The 22,665-nt window shown below is 41.0% G+C and overlaps 1 protein-coding gene across 2 annotated transcripts in view; it reads right to left on the minus strand.

The window, feature by feature from the left end:
- PLA2R1 (phospholipase A2 receptor 1) overlaps positions 1-22,665 on the minus strand; it is a 117,394-nt gene that overhangs the window by 90,636 nt on the left and 4,093 nt on the right. For both annotated transcript variants that reach the window (XM_007127393.4, XM_007127392.4), the window contains exons 2-3: positions 11,877-12,260; positions 8,876-9,049 (exon numbers count right to left, since the gene is read on the minus strand). In XM_007127393.4, coding sequence (XP_007127455.2) covers positions 8,876-9,049; positions 11,877-12,260 — 558 coding nt within the window. The remainder of the gene's footprint in view (positions 1-8,875; positions 9,050-11,876; positions 12,261-22,665) is intronic.

Genomic DNA, 22,665 nt, shown 5'->3' on the forward strand with positions numbered 1-22,665 from the left:
CCACAACAGTGAGAGGCCCGCGTACTGAAAAAAAAAAAAAAAAAAAAAAAAAAAATTTGGTTTTAACTAAAATATAAGAATTTGTATTTCTATGCCGTCAGACACAATTCCTCTCTTTGCTTCTCTGGATGGGCTGTGTGTCACTCCATGGATCCGATTTGAAGATTTCATGGTAACAAGTGGAATGAAAGTGCCACCCCGGGCCTGGGCACTGTGATGTGTTCTTCTGATCTCCCTTCAGAACTGAAGGCCTAATTTCCCCAGCTGCCACCAGACACCTCTCAACATGAAGCCTTCTTCAAGGATTGCCTTGGTTGAAGAGGCTCTTTGCCCAATACCACTCTCCCTTCCTAAGCGCAGTCTGCAAACCATGACTGGTCAGTGCAGGGCTATAAGACCCCTCCTCTCACCCCAACTAGGGGCAAATCCAGCCTGAGAACTCCTTGTGGGTCAGTGTGGGGAGTCACCAGCCCTGCATCACCATCCTGTGCAATCCTGCTCTCTTCCCTTCGTTTCCGTGTGTATGGATCCTGAGACCCCTCCCCAGGAGGCCTCCTGAATGCTCATCTTGGCCTCGGAGACTGTTCCCCGGGAACTCCCTTGACACAGGGTCCCGTCCTGGCCTGGGGCATTTGTGTGTATTTATTCTTAATCCTCTTGCTTATTCATAACTAACTTCTGCTTCTAAGCCACTGAAAATTGCAGGCTGGTACATTTACTTTTTCTTGAAAAATTCTAATCTAAGGGATACCATCAGATTGTTATATTTCTTTGCATCTTTGGCTGTGTCGCTAAATTCTGAGCTCCTTGAAGGAAGCAGCTATGTCCTATATATCTTTGCATCTCCTACTGTTTGAAAAAAGGTTGCCAAAAATCTTTGGCATGATGGTGATTTTTTTTCCTTTTCAAAATACACCTTTCTTCTAATGAACTGAAGTATATTCATGTCCACACCGATTTTATTATAGATTATGACTGAGATGCAGCCATTTCTCCTTCTCTATTAATATGGCTTTTTTTGTCATCCCTAAGGATACAGCTTTGTCATTGTCCCAGGTGTATCTTTCCTGCCACTTAAAAAAATGGTTGAATTCTTTTAAGAAAAAGAACTCTTATACTATTCAAGCAACTCCAGGCTACAAAGTTACTATTTTTCTCTCTCTTTGGTCTTTCATATACTCAGCAAATAGTTATTGAATATCTGCTCCCTGAAAAGTGCTTTGTTGGTAAATCTCATGTAAAAGGGATACCAAACCAAGTCAGGACTTCCTGCTGTTCATCTCCAATGACTTACATGCTCCTTGGTAGCCCTGATCACAGTTGAGATTAAATGATGCGTTATGGGATTGCTTATTGATTTGTCTGTTTTTCCTGATAAAATTAAGTATCAGGAAAGCAGGTACCATGTTCCATCTTTTTCATGTTATTTCCCAAGCTGGCCACCAGAATTTAAAGGCAGTTAGGCAGAGGAGACTATGCTATCAAAGGAAACTGAGAAGTGGTGGCCACAAAGGAAAGAGGAAAACTAGAAGGCGTGGGTCCCAGAAGCCCAAGGAAAGAGATGGTGTCAGTTGGTTACACGTTGTTGAATCTTCCAGTAAGATGAGGACTGAGTCCATTAGTGACTTTTATGGAGCACATTCCAACAGAGAAACCCAATCATCTGCCTGCTCCGTGCCTGCACCCAACAGGTGAGCACTGCCAAGAAAGGTCATCCGATGGATTCATTATCAACCACCCCCGAAACTTCCTGGAAATATTACTGGTTTTCCCTAAAAAGCTTGCTCTCCCAGTAGCCACCATGTTCATTTCACACCTTTCCTGTTGTCCAAACCTCTCACTCTTTCTTCCCCCTCTTCAGAGAAAGTCCACAGCCACTGGACTCGTTTCTCCTCATTTTCCCCATCACTTAATCCGTCAACCTTCTTGGACCTGTACTATCCTCTCCTTCCCTCCTATGGAGAAGGTGTCTTTACATCCATAAAAGGCCAGTCTGTCCATCTATGATCTGGACCCTATTTCCTTCTGCCTTCTGAGAAACCATATTTATTTCACCAATTGTTTCACTTTCCTGCATCCTCAACCTCTTTCTGTTAGATCCTTTCCAGATGCATTCAAACATGACCTAGCAGCTCTCATCCTTAAAAAAACAAGAAGGAAAAAAAATCCCTCCCTTGGCCTCCCCATCGCAGTCTCTGCCTTTTCTCTACCCCCATTAATCAAATATTTTTATACGTATGCTGTCTCCAATTTCTCATCTCTCATTTACTCTTTAAAAAAAACAGTTTCTCTGAGATATAATTAACATGCTATATAACTCACCCATTTAAAGTATATAGTTCAATGGTTTTTAGTATATTCAAAGTGCAACCATCACCACAATCAAGTCTAGAACATTTTTGTGGGAACCCAATTCCCATTAGCAGTCACTTACCATTTTTCCCTCAGCCCTCACCCCTACCCCCAGCCCAAGGCAACCACTAAACTAGTGTCTGTCTCTGTAGATTTGCTTATTCTGAACATTTCATATAAGTGGAATTATACAGTGTGTGATCTTTTTGTGACTGGCTTCTTTCACTTAGCATAATGTTTCCAAGGGTCATCCATGTTGTAGCATATACCAGTACTTCATTTCTTTACATTGTCCAATAATATCCCATTAAATACTACTGGGTATACTACATGTTATTTATGTATTCATCAATAGGTAGACATTTGGGTTGTTTCTATTTTTTGGCTATTATAAATAATGTTGCTATAAGCATTTGTGTAAAGGTTTTTGTGTAGGTATATGTTTTCATTTCTCCTGGATATATACTTAGGAGTAGAATTAGGGGTCATATGGTAACCCAATGTTTGACCTTTTAAGGAACTGACAGACTGTTTTCCAAAGCAGCTGTATCCTTTTACAATTCTTCCAGCAGTGGATGAGAGTTCCAATTTCTCTGTATCCTCGTCAGCATTTGTTATTGTCTGTCTCTTTGATTTTAGCCATCCTGTGGGATGTAAAGTGGTATATCACTGTGGTTTTTGTTTGAATTTCCCTGAATTTCTAATGATACTGAGCATCTTTTCATGTGGTTATTGGCCATTTGTAAATCTTTTTTTGGAGAAATGTCTATTCAGACACTTTACCCATTTTTAAATTGGGATTTTTGTCTTTTGATTATTGAGTTATGAGTTCTTTATATATTCTAGATATAGGTCCCTTATTAGATATCTGATTTGCAAATATTTTTTTTACCCCATTCTGTGTGTTGTCTTTTCACTTTCTTGATTGTGTCCTTTGAAACATAAAAATTTTTGATTTTGATGAAGTTCAACTTATCTATTTTTTTCTTTTGTTTCTTGCATTTTGGTGTCATATCTAAGAATTCATTGCATTTTCAAGATCATGAAGATTTACCCCCTATGTATTCTTGTAAGAGTTTTATAGTTTTATCTCTTCCGTGTAAGTTTTTAAAATCTATTTTGAGTTAATTTTTTTTATAAGGTGAGAGATGGGAGTTTAATTTTATTATTTTGAATGTGGAATCCATTTTCCCTGCACCATTTTTTGAAAAGACTATTGTTTCCCCATTGAATTGTCTTGGCATCCTTGTCAAAAATCAATTAATCATAAGTGTGGCCTCTCAATTTTATTCCATTTTGACAGTATCACATTGTCTTGATTACAGTCGCTTTGCATAAGTTTTGAAAATGAGAAGTATAAGTCCTCCAACTTTGTTCTTCCTTTTCATGATTATTTTGGCTCTTCTGGGTCCTTTGAATTTCCATGTGAATTTTAGGATGAGCCTGTCAATTTCCACAAAGGAGTCAGCTAGGATTTTGATAAAGATTGCTGTAGTAGTGCCATCTTAGCAATATTAAGTCCTCTGATCACATGAACATGGAATGTCTTTCCATTTATTTAATTTTCTTTAATTTCTTTCAACAATATTTTATAGTTTTTAGAGAGAAGTTTTTCATATCTTTTGTTAAATTTTTCCTAAGGATTTTATCCTTTTGGATGTTACAATAAATGGATTTGTTTTCTCTCTGTCTCTTTTTTTATTTGTTTTCTTAATTTAATTTCTGGATTGTTCATTGCTACAGTATTGAAGTACAATTGATTTTTGTATATTGATCTTGTATCCTGTGAATGAGTCTATTTGTTGTAGTAGTTTTTTTTAGTGGATTACTTAAAATTTTATGCATACAGGATCATGTCATCTGCAGATAGAGATAGTTTTACAACCCCCTTTCCAATCTGGATGACTTTAATTTTCTTGCCTACTTGCCCAGGCTGGAACCTCCAGTACAATGTTGAATAGAGGTGTTGAGAGTGGATAATCTGTCTTATTCCTGATCTTATGGGAAAGCATCTAGTCTTCTACCAGTAAGTATGCTGGTTGTGGGTTTTTCAGAGATGCCCTTTATCAGGTTGAGGAAATTCTCTTCTGTTTTTAGTTTAGTTTTGTTTTTTTCATGAAGGGATGTAAAGTTTTGTCAAATGTTTTCTCTGCACCTATTGAGATAATTGTGTGTCCTTTTTCCTATTTATATAGGTGTTACATTAATTGATTTTCAGATTTTCAACCAATCTTACATTCTTGGGATAAGTTCCAGTTGGTCATGGTGTACAATTCTTTTTATATGTTGTTGGATTCTGTTTGCTAGTATTTTGTTGAGGATTTTTGCGTGTATATTCATCAGTGATATTGGTCTGTAATTTTCGTTTTCTGTAGTATCTTTGTCTGCTTTTGGTATCAGGGTGATGGTGGCCACATAGAATGAGTTTGGGAGTTTTCCTTCCTCTGCAATTTTTTGGAAGAGTTTGAGAAGGATGGGTGTTAGCTCTTCTCTAAATGTGTCATGGTGTACAATTCTTTTTATATGTTGTTGGATTCTGTTTGCTAGTATTTTGTTGAGGATTTTTGCGTGTATATTCATAAGAGATATTAGTCTGTAGTTTTCTTTTCTTGTGATGTCTTTAGTTTCAGTACCATGGTAATACTGGCCTCATAAAATGAATTGGGAAGTGTTCCTTCCTTCCTCTTCTGTTTTTCCATTTACTCTTTAACCCACTCAATCTGGTAACTAGAGTATATCTTGTCAAGGCCATCAATGACGTCCACGTTGCCAGATCCAGCAAACACTTAGTTTCAGACCTTGTCAAATCCGGCCCTTCAGCAGCATTCACTTGAATGTGAACTTCATTAGGGCAGGCACCATGACTTTCATCTTTCACATTTGTGGTTATAATCACAGCACCCAGCTGAGTGCTTGGTGCACAGCAGGTGTTCAATACATATTTGTGGAAAAGAGTGAATGAATGGTTTGTGGAAATGGAGGTCAGGCATACATCTTCAGAGAAGCCAAGAAGAGACAGTGCTCTGAGGAATGAAAGCAAGTTGAAGGGGTGTAGACAATTCTTTTGAGAAGTCTGTCTATGCAGGGGATGAAAGAGATAGGTATTTTCAGGAGGCTGAAGTGGAGATGAAGGAGTTGTATTATTTTAAGATGTTATTTTAAGACGTGAGTAGGTTTAACTGCTAATGAGAAGGATCCATCATTCATCTATGTTACAGTAGGAGTGTGCACTGGAATCAGCTAGAAGGCTTGTTAAAACACAGATTGCTGGGGCTGCACTTCTAGAATGTCTGATATAGGTGTCTGGGTTGTGGCTGGTAATTTGCATTTCTAGCAAGTTCTCAGAGAATGCTGATGCTGCTGGAACCACACTTTGAGAAACACTGAGATACAAGTTGGAAAAGATTGGATGGGAGGCTCCAGAGTCCAGATGGCGAGGTTTGCCCTAGGTAGGAGGAGGACCACTATTGCACAGGAAGGAGAAAAAGGAGACGGGTGCAAACCCAGGTAGGCTTAAAGGCTTGGGAGCAGGAAGTTGTCAAAACTTCCCTTCTGATGGATCCTGTTCTCTTTGAGAGGTAGGGATTGAGGTCATCTCTTAAGAGTTGGGAAGGAGAATGTAGGGCAGGGTTAGAAGTCTGGGGAGAGTAGAGAGGTTTGTATGACCCTTGCTGGGAGTGAGAGAGCAGCATGACAAGAGACACATAATAATACTGCTGACAAAGCCGAGGTTGGCTGTCATACATCAATATTGGTACCTATTTGCTCTGTTACATCATTCAAGTTACTGATAAAAATTGTATCAGGTGAAGAAGGTTCCAGGGCAATCAGATCATCCCAGAGGTTAGTACCCTAAAAATATCTCAAACTAACTAAGCCTGACTCTCCAGCTGTGTAAGACACACAACCAGAATGGACATAGTATGACACAGAATTGCCTCTAAACAAACCCAGAAAGATTCCTCTATATCATCCATGTTCCTGAAGATCTATAGTGACAGATGTTTTATCATATCCCTCCCTGCTAGTGTGTTTTTGTATGTGTTTATTAGCACTAAATTTACATTGTGCTCACTTACAACCAACGTTTTAAAAAAAGGGCATTATTCTACATTGAGATACTAAAAAATTTCTGTGTAAGAAAGATGAGATACAGAAGTATGAATCTTTGCTTTAATCTACTCACTCCTCTCTGTTCTGTCCACTTTTTGACCCCATGGAAAGAACTATCTGCTTGCTCAGATTCCAGTCTCCAGCACATCGTTTTGAGTTAAGTTGGCCACGAGGAACCAAAAGTAACAAGAAAGGAAGAAAACTGGAACTGTAATTTAGCACTGCACAAATAAACATGCTCTCTGCTGGCTGTGGTAAAGGTTAGGAGAGTTGGAATCTGGCAGGCTGTCAAGTGGAGGACGCTTCTGAACTGTAGGAAGCTGAACAAATAGATAGTCTAGGGACTGGAAAGCCCTGGGCACAACTAAACCCAGGCTTCCACCTGGGGAACCATAACTGGCTAAAGTGACAGAGCATGGTGACAGTGCTCTTCAAAGAATCTCAAGGAGAATAGTGTAGTTTAAAACAGTATTAGGGCCATGTGAAATACATGTTAATCTTATTAGTATTGGTTTATTTACTTTTAATAATGATGTCTACTGGAGATGGAAATGGAAAGAGAAGATGATGTAAATAATGTAACATCTGACTCAAGAATCCAAGGAGTGTGGGGATTACATGCACATACACCGCCATACAGACGTTCAGATTCAGATAGAGAAGGCTTATGATCTGACAGTTAATAAATGATGAAATACTTTCATGCTGGTTGGTGAAGAGCTGCTGTCCTGAGCTCCTCAAGTGCCCCTTGCTGCCTCAGCATCCCCCCACATTACAGCAGATAAGGGGTTAATACCAGCAGTGGGCCTCTGGGACTCCTAACCTCCACATTAAGGTCTCCACTTGGATTGACCAAGAGCTCATACTAGATTGGTTGCTAAATGTCTTGATATCACCCCTGTATATAGATGTATGTTGCGTAGAACTACCTGCATATTATGAATTATCTGATGAAGAATTATCTGCCACAGGATCACCTGGGCCACTTGTCAAAAATGCAAATGCTCACTGCATCTCTGGGACTGGGCAAGGATATATGTTTTAAACTATCCCCCAGGTGATTCTAGAGCATTATGTCAAATATAGTCTGCATTTCCAGGCATGGTGCAAATCTGTCAGTCCTGTATTCTATCTAGAGGCCAAGTTCTTTGAAGAGAGGGTCCTAAGTCCTAACACTATGCTTAGCTTAGTGCTGTTGACAGATAATAAAGAGGTAGGATCATTGATTCAGAAGCACATGCTGAAAGGATAAATTAGGCCTGATGATGATATGATGATGATGATGGTAATCCTGGTGAGTACCAGGTACAACGATAAGTGGCTTAGATGCATCATCTAATTGTATCCTCTCAATAACCCAAATAGGTACTGTTATTATCTCCATTTTATAATGAGGAAGCTGAGACTCAGGATCTCATTGTTGGGAAGAAGCAGGACTCCAACCTTGGTCTTTCCAATTTCAAAACCTACACTCTTTCTTATTCACTAAGCTGTACTGGCTCTTAGATTAGAAAACAATTCAACAGCAATTTATAAATCAGATTCTTTGGAGTTAATCTCTTCAATTTCTTTTTGTTTCAATTTCTTTGTAGCATTTTGTTAACTATGTGGAGGGAAGGTAGGCATGGAAGATGAAGAGATTGCAAAAGCTATATTCTCTGCCTTGCAGAAACCAAGGTGAAGGAAATTGAATATAGAAAGTAGAAGGTATATATAAATAACCCCCAATACTTAAGAACCACTGGAAACCTTTAAGCTAAATGAAAATACAATAAAATAATAAAGTACTAACTGACAAAAAAAAATTTAGAACATTGCAGCTGTCAATGGACCTTGAAAATCAGGTTAAGAAGAGAAAAAGATTTTGAGGTTATAGCTAGAAATCGAATAACAAGGAAAGGGAATCAAGACAAGAAGTCATTGTCTAGAAATAACGAGGGCGACTGTGATTTTAAAAAGATCATCAAGGGCCAGCTGATGCCTGGACTTGACAATGGGCAAGGCAAGCGGTCAGGACATGAAGTTAAGGCAGCTCACAAGAGGGAGTGGATTAGAAGGATAACTGAGCTTTATATGCATTCAGGTTTGTTTTGAAGTATCCTGCCTGGAAGCTGGGATTAATGAGATCACAGAGTATTATAATTTGATTCCGGTTAAAGCATCCTATTTACTGAACTTAATGAGGAATGGCTCATTAACATCTCTTGAATTTAAGGAAAAAAAGGAATATACATCAGAATTGTCTTTTCAAGGCAAAAACAAACACAAAATCAAAGTCTGGATAAATGGAATCAGAGAGCTTATTCAGATTTTAGTAGATCAATCTCAGTGCTTTCCTTTAGATACAATAACTTTCTAATCATCCTTGATTCCTTCATGACATATGGGGAAGACTAGATTTTATTCTTACTGGGATCTGGGCAAAATCCCCACTTCTCATCTCTTTCGTATCGGCTGGTCGTGGCACACCACAGCAAGCTGTCTTCCCGCCCTTCCCGGGTACATTCATGATGCCACTGCCGGTTATACTGGAAGGGAAACATGCACGGTGTCCCGTGGGCGTTCCCTTTGATTGTATACAAATCTAGGAGAAAGAAAAGGACAAAGTCAAATAAGTAGTATGTCAGCTTTATCTTTGGAAACTGTCATAAAGTGAATGCATTTTTTAATCGACTGAAAACCTACACTGGGCAAGGCCCTCGCTTTACCACAGTGAACCCTCAGGACTGCAGTGTCTAGTGTATGGAAAAGTGCAAGACTGAGTGCTGTGTTCAGGGGAAATGCTGATAAATGGTTTGTTTGTATGTTTATCTCTTAGTTTATTTACTATGGTGCACTGCTACAGTAGCATACATATTTGTGAATGGATGAGAAGAAAAAATTTATCTGTTTATTATTATTTTTTTAATTTAACTATAGTTGATTTACAATATTGTGTTAGTTTCAGGTATACAGCTTCAGATTCTTTTCCATTATTGGTTATTTCAAGATACTGTATGTAGTTGGAGATTTCACTTTAAAATATCTTCCAGTCCCCAAATACATCAGCCATCAGCATCTGAATCTCGAGGTTCATAGGCATTTATTAATTTATTCATTCAGCAGACATCTGTTGAGCATTTAATGTGTCCAGCACTGGGTATATGATGTAATAGTGAACAAATGAGTAAAAGTTGGCTTTCATATGGAGCTTCTGTTCTAGTGGGGAGAAAAAAAGAGAAAGCAAATAGACAAGTAAACATGTAATTTCAGGTAGTGATAAGTACCATGAAGAAAAACAAAATACTGTAAGAACAGAATGACTCTGTGTGTGTGTGTGTGTGTGTGTGTGTGTGTGTGTGTGTGTGTGTGTGTGAAGGGGTGGAGGCACTATTCTTGATAAGGTGGTCAGGGAAGGCGTCTCTAAATAAGAACTGGGGGAAGAGAGGTTTAAGTCTTTGGAAAAGACTTCTTGGGGCATAAGGAGCAGCAAGTACGGGGGAGTAAGAGAGACCTGCGACAAGAACCGTGCCGGGTGGACGGGGAGGAGCAGGGAGGCCCAGTGCGAAGCAGAACCAGGAAGGCACTGGAGCGTCAGCTCATAGAGGGCCGGTTCTGCCGCATCATGGGCTTTGACCTTTACCCTGGAGGCGGTGGGAAGTCATCAGTGGGTTTTGAATGGGAAAGTCACATGATCCGATTTTTAAAGGCTCACGGGGTGCACAGTGGCAAACAGAATGTACACAGAGAGAGGGCAAAGTGTATGCCTGGTTGGAGGCCCCTGCAGTGGTCTAGGAGAAAGATGGCCCTGCTGAGTGGCCGGCTGGCTGCTCTCTCAGAGTATTTCAATGATCAGACATCCTTGGCCTTAAGCAGGAAACAACAACTTTTCATGACTCAGCTGGGGCTTTCTATAGTGAGGGGGATCAGGGCCACCCTCAATTAAATCCGTAGGTCCTGGAGCAAAAGGGCTGGCTGTGGAGATTCCCACCCTCTCCCACAGCTGGTGGGGGGGCGGGTGTTGCCTGAGCTCACTCCACACCGCCAGCCCTAGAGGTTGAGGCTGTTAGGAACTACTGGTATACCAGGACACATCCTCTTGTTTCCTTCCTCTGCCTTCTACTTAGTCTTCCTCTGCATGAATTGTGAGTGTGGGCATATGGCTAAAATGTTAACCTGGAACAAAATGCCAAGTTCTTCCTTAGAACTGTAGATTATTCAGCGTGCTGGTTTGTAGCACTTGCTTTATTGTAGTGAGTCCTGAAAATGGCTTGCTCTTGGCTCTGTCTCTTTACTCGTTTCTCGCAGGTACGGGAGAAATTCTTGCTTTAGATCTTGGTAGCTCCTTGTTCTGCTTCCTAGAATTCTTAGAAATAGAAGCTCTTATTAAGCCATAATTCTACAGAGCACCACGAGGGCAGGGAGCACAGCTGTCTTGTTGGCCTTTGTAAATAAGATGCCCGGCACAGAAACAGTGTTCAATGAATGTGTGATGGACAGTGAATAGGTGGATGAATGAATGAAGAGAGCTACAAAACAAAACCTGACAAACAGGTTTGAGGTTTCAGAATTTCAGACCTAAGCTGCTTTCTTTCTCTGTTTAAAAATACCAAATATCACAGAACTATGGAAAATGAAAACACCTCCCCCTACCCGCCACCAAAACCATGCTTTCCTACTCCCCCGCACACACCAAATAACCCCTGACAATAGTCTGCCTTTAAATGCCTTGTAATATGGGACTTCCCTGGCGGTCCAGTGGTTAAGACTTTGCCTTCCAATGCAGGGGGTGTGGGTTTGATCCCTGGTCGGGGAGCTAAGATCCCACAGGCCTCGGGGCCAAAAAACCAAAACATGAAACAGAAGCAATATTGTAACAAATTCAATAAAGACTTTAAAAATGGTCCACGTCAAAAAAATCTTTAAAAAAATAAATAAATAAAATAAATGCCTTGTAACAAGACCACCACACGGACGCCAGTCAGGCCTTAGGAGGCACTGATGTGCCCTGCAGACACACTCCATACATGGGACAAAGTTTCTACAATAAAAGAAATATTGACAGGAGAGGCTCTTATTTTCATCCTCAAAGTCTAACTTGAAAAAATCTTTTCCTTCTATTTTTATTTTCTTTCTCCCTCGTCCTCCTGTTCTTTCTCCTTTCCATTGATTCCCAAAGTTATTTAAGTGTTTTCTCCTCTAATACCTTTAAATTCGCAGTTCTGCTTCTTTAGCAGAATTTAGCAAGCCCATTCCAAGACTCGGGTAATCCTTTTACAATAAGTGAGTAAGCAACTAAATTGTATTTAGCAGAAGTGCCTGGAGGTTCTAGGTGCTGTGCACCTCTTTCATATATTTTACAAATCTTTACTTATGGGCAAACTTGCTAAACATATCATTTCATGCGTACTTTGGTTGAAATTCTTTTTTACCTTTGTGCAGATATTCACAAATGCCTCCACCGCCTGACATATAGGAAACCCACTTATGAAGATATTTCCAGGAGGCCACAAGCGTGTTGTTGTCTTTCACCTGGACCATGTACTGGAGCGGGCCGATGATCATCTTCCTGTTACAGTGCCACTTCAAGGAAATGTGGGTGGAATCACACTCGTATATGCTCAGTGGCTGCTCTGGATTAGACACATTCAGGCCCAGGCAGCCACTGCCTCCGATGTTAAAGAGGCGGTGGTTTGAAGCCCACTTCCACAGCATGTACTTGTTGGGTGGTTTGCAACTCTCCAGGGTCAGTGTAGCTTTGCCAGCTTGAATGCATTTCTCGAGGTTCTCACTTTGGATAATGAAGATCCCTTTATCTGAAACAGCAAAATAGAAGATATGGTATAGAATCTTCATATATAATTAACCAGTGTCGGGAGGATCCCAATGTGCGTGTCTGAGCTGTGATATGTCACACTGACAGCTGTCGCAAACAGATCTGAAGTTGATGCGTGGGGTCCACCACAGGGGCTTGAGTTGCACAAAACAAAGGAGTTTCTTGGGAAGCATACATGGACTTATTAGAGCTAATGGAAAACCTCTGGTCTAAGACTGCATTGGCCCTCCAGTAACAAGGATGCTTGTGAATCCACTCCGGAATGGTACTGATAGAAAAGGAGCTCGCCACAACTGAAAAGAGAGCGGGGATTGGTGATAATACTCAGCGCTGCAAGGGAGAGACATTGGGTGCCCAGAGGCATGGTGACACTTTGGTTTTCTTCAGACAAGTGCCTGAATGTTAGGAATATGGTAGCTGAATCAAGAGCCACTGAAATGAAAATTTCCACCATCAAAAATTTCATCCTTTAGTAGAAAACCTAAAGGATAGAAGTCAAGCGCTGCTTTGTGTCTTGATACAAGACGCAATGCTGGTGAGAAAAAATGCTTCTCCACATTTGTTTTCTGTGCTGGGTCCATCAGGTGTAGAAGGGTGGGGACATACGCTATGGGGATGGCCTCTTCCTGGGAGCATCCTTGTTGGGCAACAGCAGACAGATGTCCAGGACACTAGGCGAGGCCCCTCACCTAGGTGCATGAGAGGTTGCAAGAGCACGGTGACAGGATTGAAACCACACAGGCCACGTGGGAATGTGGAGGAAGTAGGCATTTTGTGATACACCCCTGAGCCTCTAACCTTCGGGAACGAGAAGAAGAGAGTTGGGTGAGTTTCCTGTGGAAAAGCTGGCAGGGCCCAGCCAGGGCTTAGTGGTATCTACCTGCCCACTACCTGACTTTACCTCAAGTCGCTGGCCTGGAAGGCATCTATTACACAGCAGTTATGAACATGTCCTCCCACAGGTTTTCTGAAGGTGGAAATCATGTCTGATTTCTTTTGTCCAAGTTCAGAGTGTCCTGAGCACATCGTGGAAGTTCAGTAAATGTTTGATGTTGATTAAACACGCTGGCAGCTGCTGCTTACTTAGGCTCATGGTTGCTGGGTTACTCAGCTCAGACTGTCTGGTCAGGTCCAAGAGCTCTTTTGTTCTCCTATTCACTAGGCTCTGCTCTCACATCTTACTTCCTGTCCATTCTTCAAAAAGCTAAAGGGACATTATCAGGTTCCCTTAAAATGGCTGTGATTTAGGGCCAGGCGTGTGCGGTGGCAGGGGCATAGTGGACACAGGCAGAGCTTTCTAGAGATTGGGAACACTGCAGAATGAGCGTCCTCATGCACTGGAATGTTTCATTTCGGTAAAAGTTCTTTTTGTTTTTCCAAAGTTGCTCAGGCCAAGAAGAACTGATTTACAATAACCGAAATCACTTAAGACACTGTTGAAAAAAGATTGTCAATGTATTAATGGAAGCTATACTTCATGTAATAATTGATAACCTTATTTATAACCATATATTTGAGGAGTTGAATTAGTTGTCAGAAAATTGCTTGGATCACCATACATCAGAACAAAAGAGAAAGGAGTGGGGGCAGGGGGCAGAGAATGAACTGTTTTAGGGAGATTTCATTTAGATCAGGAAATTTGTTTTCCTAATGAAGCCCATGTCTGTGTGGTTATTAGCATAGTCATTCAAGATCAAATCTACCCCTCGCCAATGCAGTGTGGACTCTGATAATTATTAACCTTCTCTCCAGCTCTCCTATTCGCCTTTTCATGTTTGGGTGGAATGTTAACCTTAATTTCTGTCGTAATCTACTAGTAACTTTCTAGCTAGCCCAGAGTCCCATTAATTTTTCACTAAAGGATAATTATTTTACTATAATTGTTCTGTAGTTTAGCTTCTATCTAATATATATGTTCAAATATATCCAGCTCTGCAACTCACTGGCTGTACTATAGCCCTCTGGGCCTCAGTTCATACACCTAAGATAGGTGGGTAGACTACCTGGCTGGTGGTTGAGAGCTCTGGAATCAGGCAGATCCACCACAGACCAGACTTGTAACTTTGGGCAAATTTCTTGATCCCTGTGAGCCTTACCTTTCCTCTTTGAACTAGGAATATGTATGATACTCACCTCATAGGGATGTTAAGGGTATTCCATTAAATAACCCTTGCAAAGCACAACACGCACTACCGTGGCACGGAAGACCTCAGTAAATGTGAGTTGTTGTTATTATTGTCATCACCATCTTTCTGGCTTCCTGATTCTTAGTCTGCAGATCCAGCCGTAGGTCTGGTTGAACACCTGTAGAGTACTAATTTGAGCATACCCCCAAAGACTTCTAGCATTAGCACAAAAGCTCATTCTTACTTTAGATTCTGCAGCACATAGTAGGTGTAGACTTTTTAGTTTTAAACAATCCAGAAATACCATGCTATCACCTTTCATGGAGGAAAAATATTCCTCAAATAACCAGGTGACAAAACCTTTGTCTCATTTGTTCAAATACATGTGTGATTATGAATTGAGTCTTCATCTATTCATCTTCCACACTGTCAACCTGTAAAGTCTATACTGCAGCTCTCTTACGTGAAAGACAGAAATGCTTGATGTTGACCAGCAGTGTATGGATGGGTAAATGAGTGGTCTGTATGTAAATGGACGTGGAAATTATAAATCACTAAAATTTGAGGTGAATAAATAATGTTTTAAAATGTCCAAATTATTAAGTCTTAAGAGAAAAGGAGTGGTAGAATCAGAGCTTCTGTAGTTCTACCACTGGTCATAAAAACACCTTTCCAAAGCAGAAGATATTAGACAAACTTAATTCCCTGCTGCTCAATTTTAGGGTGCTATCATATTTCTAAGCCCAGCTGCCTTTAGGATGTGGCTTTGGAAAAGTTCCTCAGAATGTGTCATAAACAAGTAGCTCTGGCTTACCAATAACAATAAACATGCCATCTCCAAAAGAATAATATGTCCCACTAAGCTAAAAAACAGCCCAATCCCATTTTCCCTTTAAGCTGTAATAGAATCTGGTCCTAGCACCATTAATCTCCATAAATTCACCGAAGAGAAAACAACTGTTTTCAAATAGACTATGAGGAAACCCAGTATAGGTATCAATATTTGGATTATCATTATATGTGTATATGAGTCATCTCTAACAAAAACATAATATGAAAATAAGCCACCAATCCTTAGTGTCTGTTGACAGATTTCAGAAACAATGAAGATCAAATGTGGGAGGAATCAAGATTGATTATATATGTCAAGGACATCAGTTCTGCTTGAACACTGATTAATGAAGTACTGCCAGAATTACTAAATCTCTTTGCAGTAAAATGCTATTATACTTCCCTTCATAATTATAAGTTTAGGAGGAGAAAAAGGATTGATTTACTAGAAGTAACTTATAAACTAATTTTCATCCTTAAAAAATAAAATAAAATCCATAGAAGATACGGGCTCTACTTTCTACTTCTGAGTTCCTTTTGAGACGAGATCATTTTAGATCCACCCTTTGGCCTCACAAGATGACATCTATTTCTAAGGAATGGAAGGAGAATTTATTTATTTATTTATTTATTTATTCATTCTTTGAACAAGCATTCACTGGTTGCTGACTATGTGGAAGGCACTGTGTAGGGTACCAGAGATAGAGGAATCATTTATCTAAATATCTGTTCTTTGAAACTATATCTATTCGTTCTGGAATCATGGGAAGTCTCCTAGTTAACGAAAAGAATGGAGTTCCATCCATTTCTTTTCCAAAGAAAACATTGTAACTGCACTTAAAATAAGCCCTTAAAAACAAGTGATGAAAGATAAGAAAGATAAGAAAAAGAAAATAGACCAGAATTTAAAACACTTGACTGGATCTTCAAGTGATGTCATGTGTGAGGTGGACATGGCACCTCAGTGTCATCAGACCTTTCTAGGTGGAGAGTGCGTGTGTGTGTGTGTGTGTGTGTGCGCGCGCGCGCGCACGTACTGGCCCATTTTCCGGGGAGGAGACAGCAGAACAGCACTGGAAGGAACATGGACATAGCAGAGGAGACTACCTACCCATACAACCAGAACCATGAACTTCAGTGCTGGATGGGACTGTAAAGCTCATTTAACTGAATCATTCTTATACATTTTTTTTCCAAATCCATTTTTTTCTTAGAAGTTTTATATTGATATACTTAGTGAAAACCATATGGGTCTAACTCTATTTACATCCATTCATTTATAACCTAGAAGCAGAAAATGAGCTGCTGTAGATTGTTGCCAAATAATTTGCAAGTGGGAGACTTGAAATTTCAAACAAACATTAATTGAGCACCTAATATGGTGGTGTGTTAGGAGCCCTGCAGATAGAAGGATATATGTGCCATAGTGTTTGCCCTCAAGGAACTGATGTTCTCCCTGGGAGTACATCATGAAGTGTACAGGAAGAACTATAACTTAATGCCAAAATACATATTGACGTAAGAGGTATAAGCACAATAAGGTGGAAGGCTGGAGTTAGAAGGGGTCACTTTTGCCTAGATCAGAGAAATCAATCAATCAGTCACTCTCTCACAAGAACACACACACACACACACACACTTTCATTCAACAAACATTTGATAGGGACCTAATATTTGTTGCACATAGAGGTACATGGGTGAATTAGACCAGCATGGATGCCTGACTTAATTACAGAGGGAGAGTTCAGATAGTGCAGGAGGTATAGACAGAGAGGTGAAGGGTTGGGCCAGGGGGTACTGTGGACAGAGCAAAAGTCATCAAAGCTCAGAGGTGATGAAAATAATTAGCTCTAGGGTGACAAGAGCCTCATTATCTAAAAGTGTTTGGTGGTTGTAGAATATAAAGTTGGAAAGAGGTGGTTTGGGGCCATTTTATGAAGAGCTTAAATTTTATTCAAAAATTTGTATATTATTCAGATAAAGGGAATTTTTGGAACAAGAGAAGGCATGACTGAGGCTGTGGTGTGGAAGATGAATCAGGGTGGTAAATCATTCGATGAAAACATTTATTGAGCATTTTTGTGTTCCCAGCATGGTTTTAGGAGAGTAGAGGTGTGAGACAAATGTCCAAGTTCCTGTCCTGGAGGAGTTCTCACTTAGCTGGGATGAGACAGCCCACGTGCAGAATGGAGAACAGTCTGAAGACTATTGCTTTGATCTGGCAAGAGAGACAGAGGTGTCAATTCAAATGGTGGTGATGAGAAATGGAAGGGAATGGTTAGACTCTAGTCACTAGAGAGAGAATTCAAAGAGGGAAGAAATGACAGGATTTGGTGATCGATAGAATGGGAGGATTCTGGAAAAGGTAGTTGCAATGACTTGTTTTCTGGCTTCAGGTATCTGATACACTGTCAGATGCTGGCCAATCCCCATGATAGCATGAGGTTGGAGTCTAAAGCCTGGGGCTGCGATTAGAGTTGGAAGAGTGCCAAACTGGGGGTCCCTGCAGGAAGTTCCTCTTGAGGCCCTTCCACTTCAGGCTCAGCAACCCCTTCTGATCACTTCCACCCGCCTTTTAGTGTCCCCTTATACTTTAAACAGCTCTTCTTAGAACTGGCTGAGGTATGAAGTGTTAGGTAAATAAGATACGATTTGAAATGTAAGCCTTAGTGAGATGTATGTTCTTCTGATTAAAAAAAACAACAACACTTGAGACAAACAATGAAACAATTCCTATAGAAATCCTCTTTTTATGGTGGATTTTAGGCAAGCAAAGGGTTTTCTGGTGTTTAATAAATAACACCATGACGGTGGCACCTAATCCAACCGACGTATAAACAAGCCTCTGGGCCCTTCCATGTTATGGGAACTGGAAGGAAAAGCTCAAATGCACGGTTCACGTCAAGTGCAATGTTTAAGACAAGCTTCCTAATAGGAAGCCCACAGCTTGCCAACTGCACTCCAATTTCAATCTCCTACTCCATTCCCCTGGGTTTAAACCTCTTCTACCCCATCTACCCACACAGCTGGTGCTGGGCTCACGCATTTCCTTCCCCGGATCATCTCTTGAATCTGTCCAGTTCCTTGCTCTTCTGACAGTATCTCAGTTTCGGCATGGAAAGGGTCCAGGAAGTATGGGGAGGGCGTCTCTGCCCTGAAACCAATCTAAAGCTGAGCAGCTTCTCTCTTGAGATGTATCGACATTTTCCAGCTACACAAATTCAGGTTTGTCCTGCCCAGTGATCAGATTCAGATTTGATTGTTTTCCTTACTTAGATTACTCTGTAGCAGGAAGGGATGCTGTGTGGGGCTGAATCAGGTCCCGTTCATGGCTGAACGATGCAGAGAAGCTGGATTCTTAATATGACTTTCCAAACCAATAAGCAAGGAATTTCTGACGTTTGCAGCATGCAGCATGTGCATTGTACTTGAAAGGACAGAACAAAGTGAAAAGTGTGTTCTGTCCTCCTTGGCCATACTTGCATTTTTATCCCAGATCATCTGAGATTTGGTGTTTATCTCTTGAAAATCTGACAGCACTTAACAAAGCCCATGGCTTCCTATCAATTGATTTCTATAATCAACTAAAAAGTTAAGTATGTTTTAAAATATCCCCTTGTCCTGTCTCAGAACTTCTTCTCTTTCCCTGCCCTAGCATTGTCCTTGACTTTGAGCCTTCTTTGTTCTCCTGCAGCTTCTGAACCTGGATAATCACCACCTCCACAGGCCCGTGGGACCCCTCTTGCTAAATCTTTTTACATATTCTCTTCCCTTTTCTTTCTAATCTCCCCAAATCGTCACTCCAAGTTCCACGAGGCATACAATACTTTCTCACACGCAGGAAAAATGAAACCTGGCTTAATCTGCTCCACCCGGCTCCAGTTTTGTCAGGATTCAAACTGCCTGTCACCAACCCCTGTGTGAAGTAGATTAACCCTTCCAGACTGTTCTCACCACTCTCATTCCCTCCCCGCATCCCCCCTTCGTCCATCACATTTAGCAGTAAATCTTCTGACCTCTGCAGAAAATCTTCTCTCTTTCAAAGTTCTTCGCTGTGTCTCTGTATCTTACCAGTGAATTTTTAAACTGAGTGGAAAACATTTTTCTTCCTTTTAGCTTTTAGTCTATTCCTCCATCATTTTTGTCTTTATTTAACTGGAAAGTATCTAACAGACATTCAGACATTGCTGGTGTAAAACTCATTATTCACAGCGGCTCCGTTAACATCTTATAGACTGTGCTGAAAATATACCATCTCAGTCACCAGGGAGTCTTGCTACAGAAGACCATGTTATGGCAAGAAACAATAAGACAGAACATTGTTAAACTTCCCTCAACATGCCTTCGTGTGGAAGCCCTGGGGGATATGATTCAAAGACTGGGTCACCAAAACAAACAAAAGCAGAAAACAACTCAGCCAACAACCAAACAACCCTGGAAATGATGTGATGTTATTGAAAGCAAAGGTGTTTACACTGAGCTGTCCATCTTATCTGCTTTGAGAATATACTCACTTAAGAAAAATATCTATTTACTTAAGTGGGAGACAGAAGTGAAAACACAGCCAAGAGACTTCCCTGGTGGTCCAGTGGTTAAGACTCTGCACTCCCAATGCAGGGCGCCCAGGTTCTATCCCTGGTCAGGGAACTAGATTCCGTATGCCGCAACTAAGAGCCTGCACGCCGCAACTGAAACTCCTGCACACGGCTATGAAGATCCAGCATGCTGCAACTAAGACCCGGTGCAGCCAAATAAATAAATAAATATTTTTAAAAAAGAAAGAAAGAAAATGAAAACACAACCAAATCCAGCTCTTAATGGTAGATATATTGTTAGTCCTTGTATTTGTTTGCTAAGGCTGCCATCACAAAGTACCACAAACTGAATGACTTAAACAGAAATTTGTTATCTCACAGATCTGGAGGTTACAAGTAAAAAATCAAGGTGTCGGCTGGGTTGGCTCCTTGGAGGCCTGTGAGGGAAGGATCTGTTCCAGGCCTCTTTCCTTGGCTTGCAGATGGCTGTCTTCTCCTTGTGTCTCTTCATATCATCTACTCTCTATGCATATTTCTGTGTCCAAATTTTCCCTTCTGAGGTGGACATCAGTCATATTAAATTAGGGCCCACCCTAATCAGCTCATTGTAATTTGATTACATCTGAAAAGACCCTATCTCCAAATGAAGCCTCATTCTGAGGTATTTGGGGGGTTATGAATTCAACATCTTAATTTTGAGGGGGACACAATTCAACTCATAACAGTCCCATGCTTCTTATTCAGCTACGTAATTCACAGAGCCCAGAGTAAAATGAAAATGTAGGGCCCTGGAGGGGACAAGGAAGTCTAGTCAATCTTCACTTCCCGTGGGCCTGTGAGGGGTTGCAACCTCCGTGGCAGAAAGCTCTGGGAACACACTCAGTACCTGGACTGGGGACAGGTGATAGGTCCCCACTCAGTCCCCATGGAACATGCAATTGTGCTGCCAACCCGGTGGGGACAGCAGCCTTGTCTTGCCCCCAGATACCACTGGCCATCCACTCCCAGGCCCTGGGCCTCCAGTTTCCCAGCCCCAAGGCAACCTGGTTGCCATGGTGGGAGGAGCACAGGAGTATGGAGGGGGAGGCTGAAAACCCACCCAAGGAAAATGGGGAGGTGACGTGAGGAGGGACTGAGATTTACTGGAGGCTTTAATCTCTTGGTCTGTGCTCCATTGTCCCACAGGATTTCACACCCAAAGCTCAAATTCAGAAATAAAAATTACTAAGAATTCCAAGACCCCAAACCACAGAGCACTCGACCCCAAGGGCAAGGCCCTGCTGAGCATGGAGCCCTACGAGACAGTTCTGGTCACACGCCCATAAAGACTGCCCTGTTAACTGGCCAAGGCTAACACTGTGGAAAAAAGACCTTGGCAAACCACAGAGCACTTCTTTTAGGGCAGAACTGCTTGAAGTTGAAAGTATCTGCCTTAGTTTCTCCATCTGCACAATGGGCTTAATAAATTATAGTGCTGTCCTCATAGGATACTGATAAGGACCACCTCAGTCACTACGACCCCTTTATAAATGTTAGTAAGAGAAAAACAGACCTTAACTTTGGACATGGGTAGTGAAAAATAGCAGCAAAATAAGACAACAATGTTTATAGTTAAATAATTACTTTGAATTTCCTGTTTATATTTTCATAACCGAAAAGGAAAGTTCTCAAGAGCGTGATGCAAAAAGCCAGTAATAATGAAATTTTTTCATTAGCATATTTCTTTGGAACTGTAGTAGTCTGGAAAGTATAGTAAATTAGAAAGTCATGTGGCCCCGCATGAAAGCAGAAAACTCTTGTCTATTTTGTTTAGCTCTGTATCACAGAACCCAGTTTATAGGAATTCTCATAAAATTCCTCCATTTTTCTTGAATGACTTTATAAAATATTCTACCCTAAGTGACTTACTGTAGTGTTTATAAGGTGTTCTTGTGTTTGTTTCTTTTATGAACTGTAATATTTCTTTTCACTCTGATCAATTAAAAAATATAATTTATGTTCCTAGCTTTGTTTTGGAACATCTCCTAAAAGGCTTTCAAGGCTAATTTCTAAAAGAAGATGGAGACAAGGGTCTATAAATGTCTCAAATACATTACTTTGATAGATCATATGAAGATTCATCACACAGGGATGAGTTCAGAAGAGGCAGAGCAAAGAATTGTTTCTTCAGAAACCCTGATATAAATAAGCAAATTCTTAGCTCAAGGAAGGGAAGCTGAGGGGACAACGAAACTCTGTGTGGCTCAACCTTTCTGTAATTGGCGTGGAACCCACATGGTGTAGTATCAGTTACTGTGACAACCAATAATAGGAAAAGAGGTTAGGAGCTAATGAGAAAGAGTAAAAAGGACCAGAAAAATTGGTAGTCTATGCTGACTCTCAAAGGCTCATGAGGAAAGAAGCCAGTCAGAGAAAATGGGATGAGAAAAGTATAAAGTGGAAGAGTTTCTGAAAGATGATGAACGGAGATGGAAGAAACAGAGTCTGAGGGTTGGAGTGACTGACGGCCAGGCAGGGCAGCTAAACCAGGAGCTGATCATGCTTTTACTTAAATTCCAAATCCCCAGATTAGGGGAATGGCTCATTGCCCAGGGATATAAAAATTGCCTAGAAAAAAATCAATGGCTTTGCACATTTCGGCTATGTGAAAATATTTACTCCTACATGTGGAAGTACAGGTTTAGAAAAGGAGTTGAAGAGAGAAAGAGGCTGGCCTCCTGTTCCTCCTGTCACAAAATCAAGTCACATGCTCCCAGCAAACAGCGGGATAAGAATGAGCTATTTTAGGGCTTCCCTGGTGGCGCAGTGGTTGGGGGTCCGCCTGCCGATGCAGGGGACACGGGTTCGTGCCCTGGTCCGGGAGGATCCCACATGCCGCGGAGCGGCTGGGCCC

This window comes from Physeter macrocephalus, chromosome 2, assembly GCF_002837175.3.
Source record: "Physeter macrocephalus isolate SW-GA chromosome 2, ASM283717v5, whole genome shotgun sequence".
NCBI lineage: Eukaryota > Metazoa > Chordata > Mammalia > Artiodactyla > Physeteridae > Physeter > Physeter macrocephalus.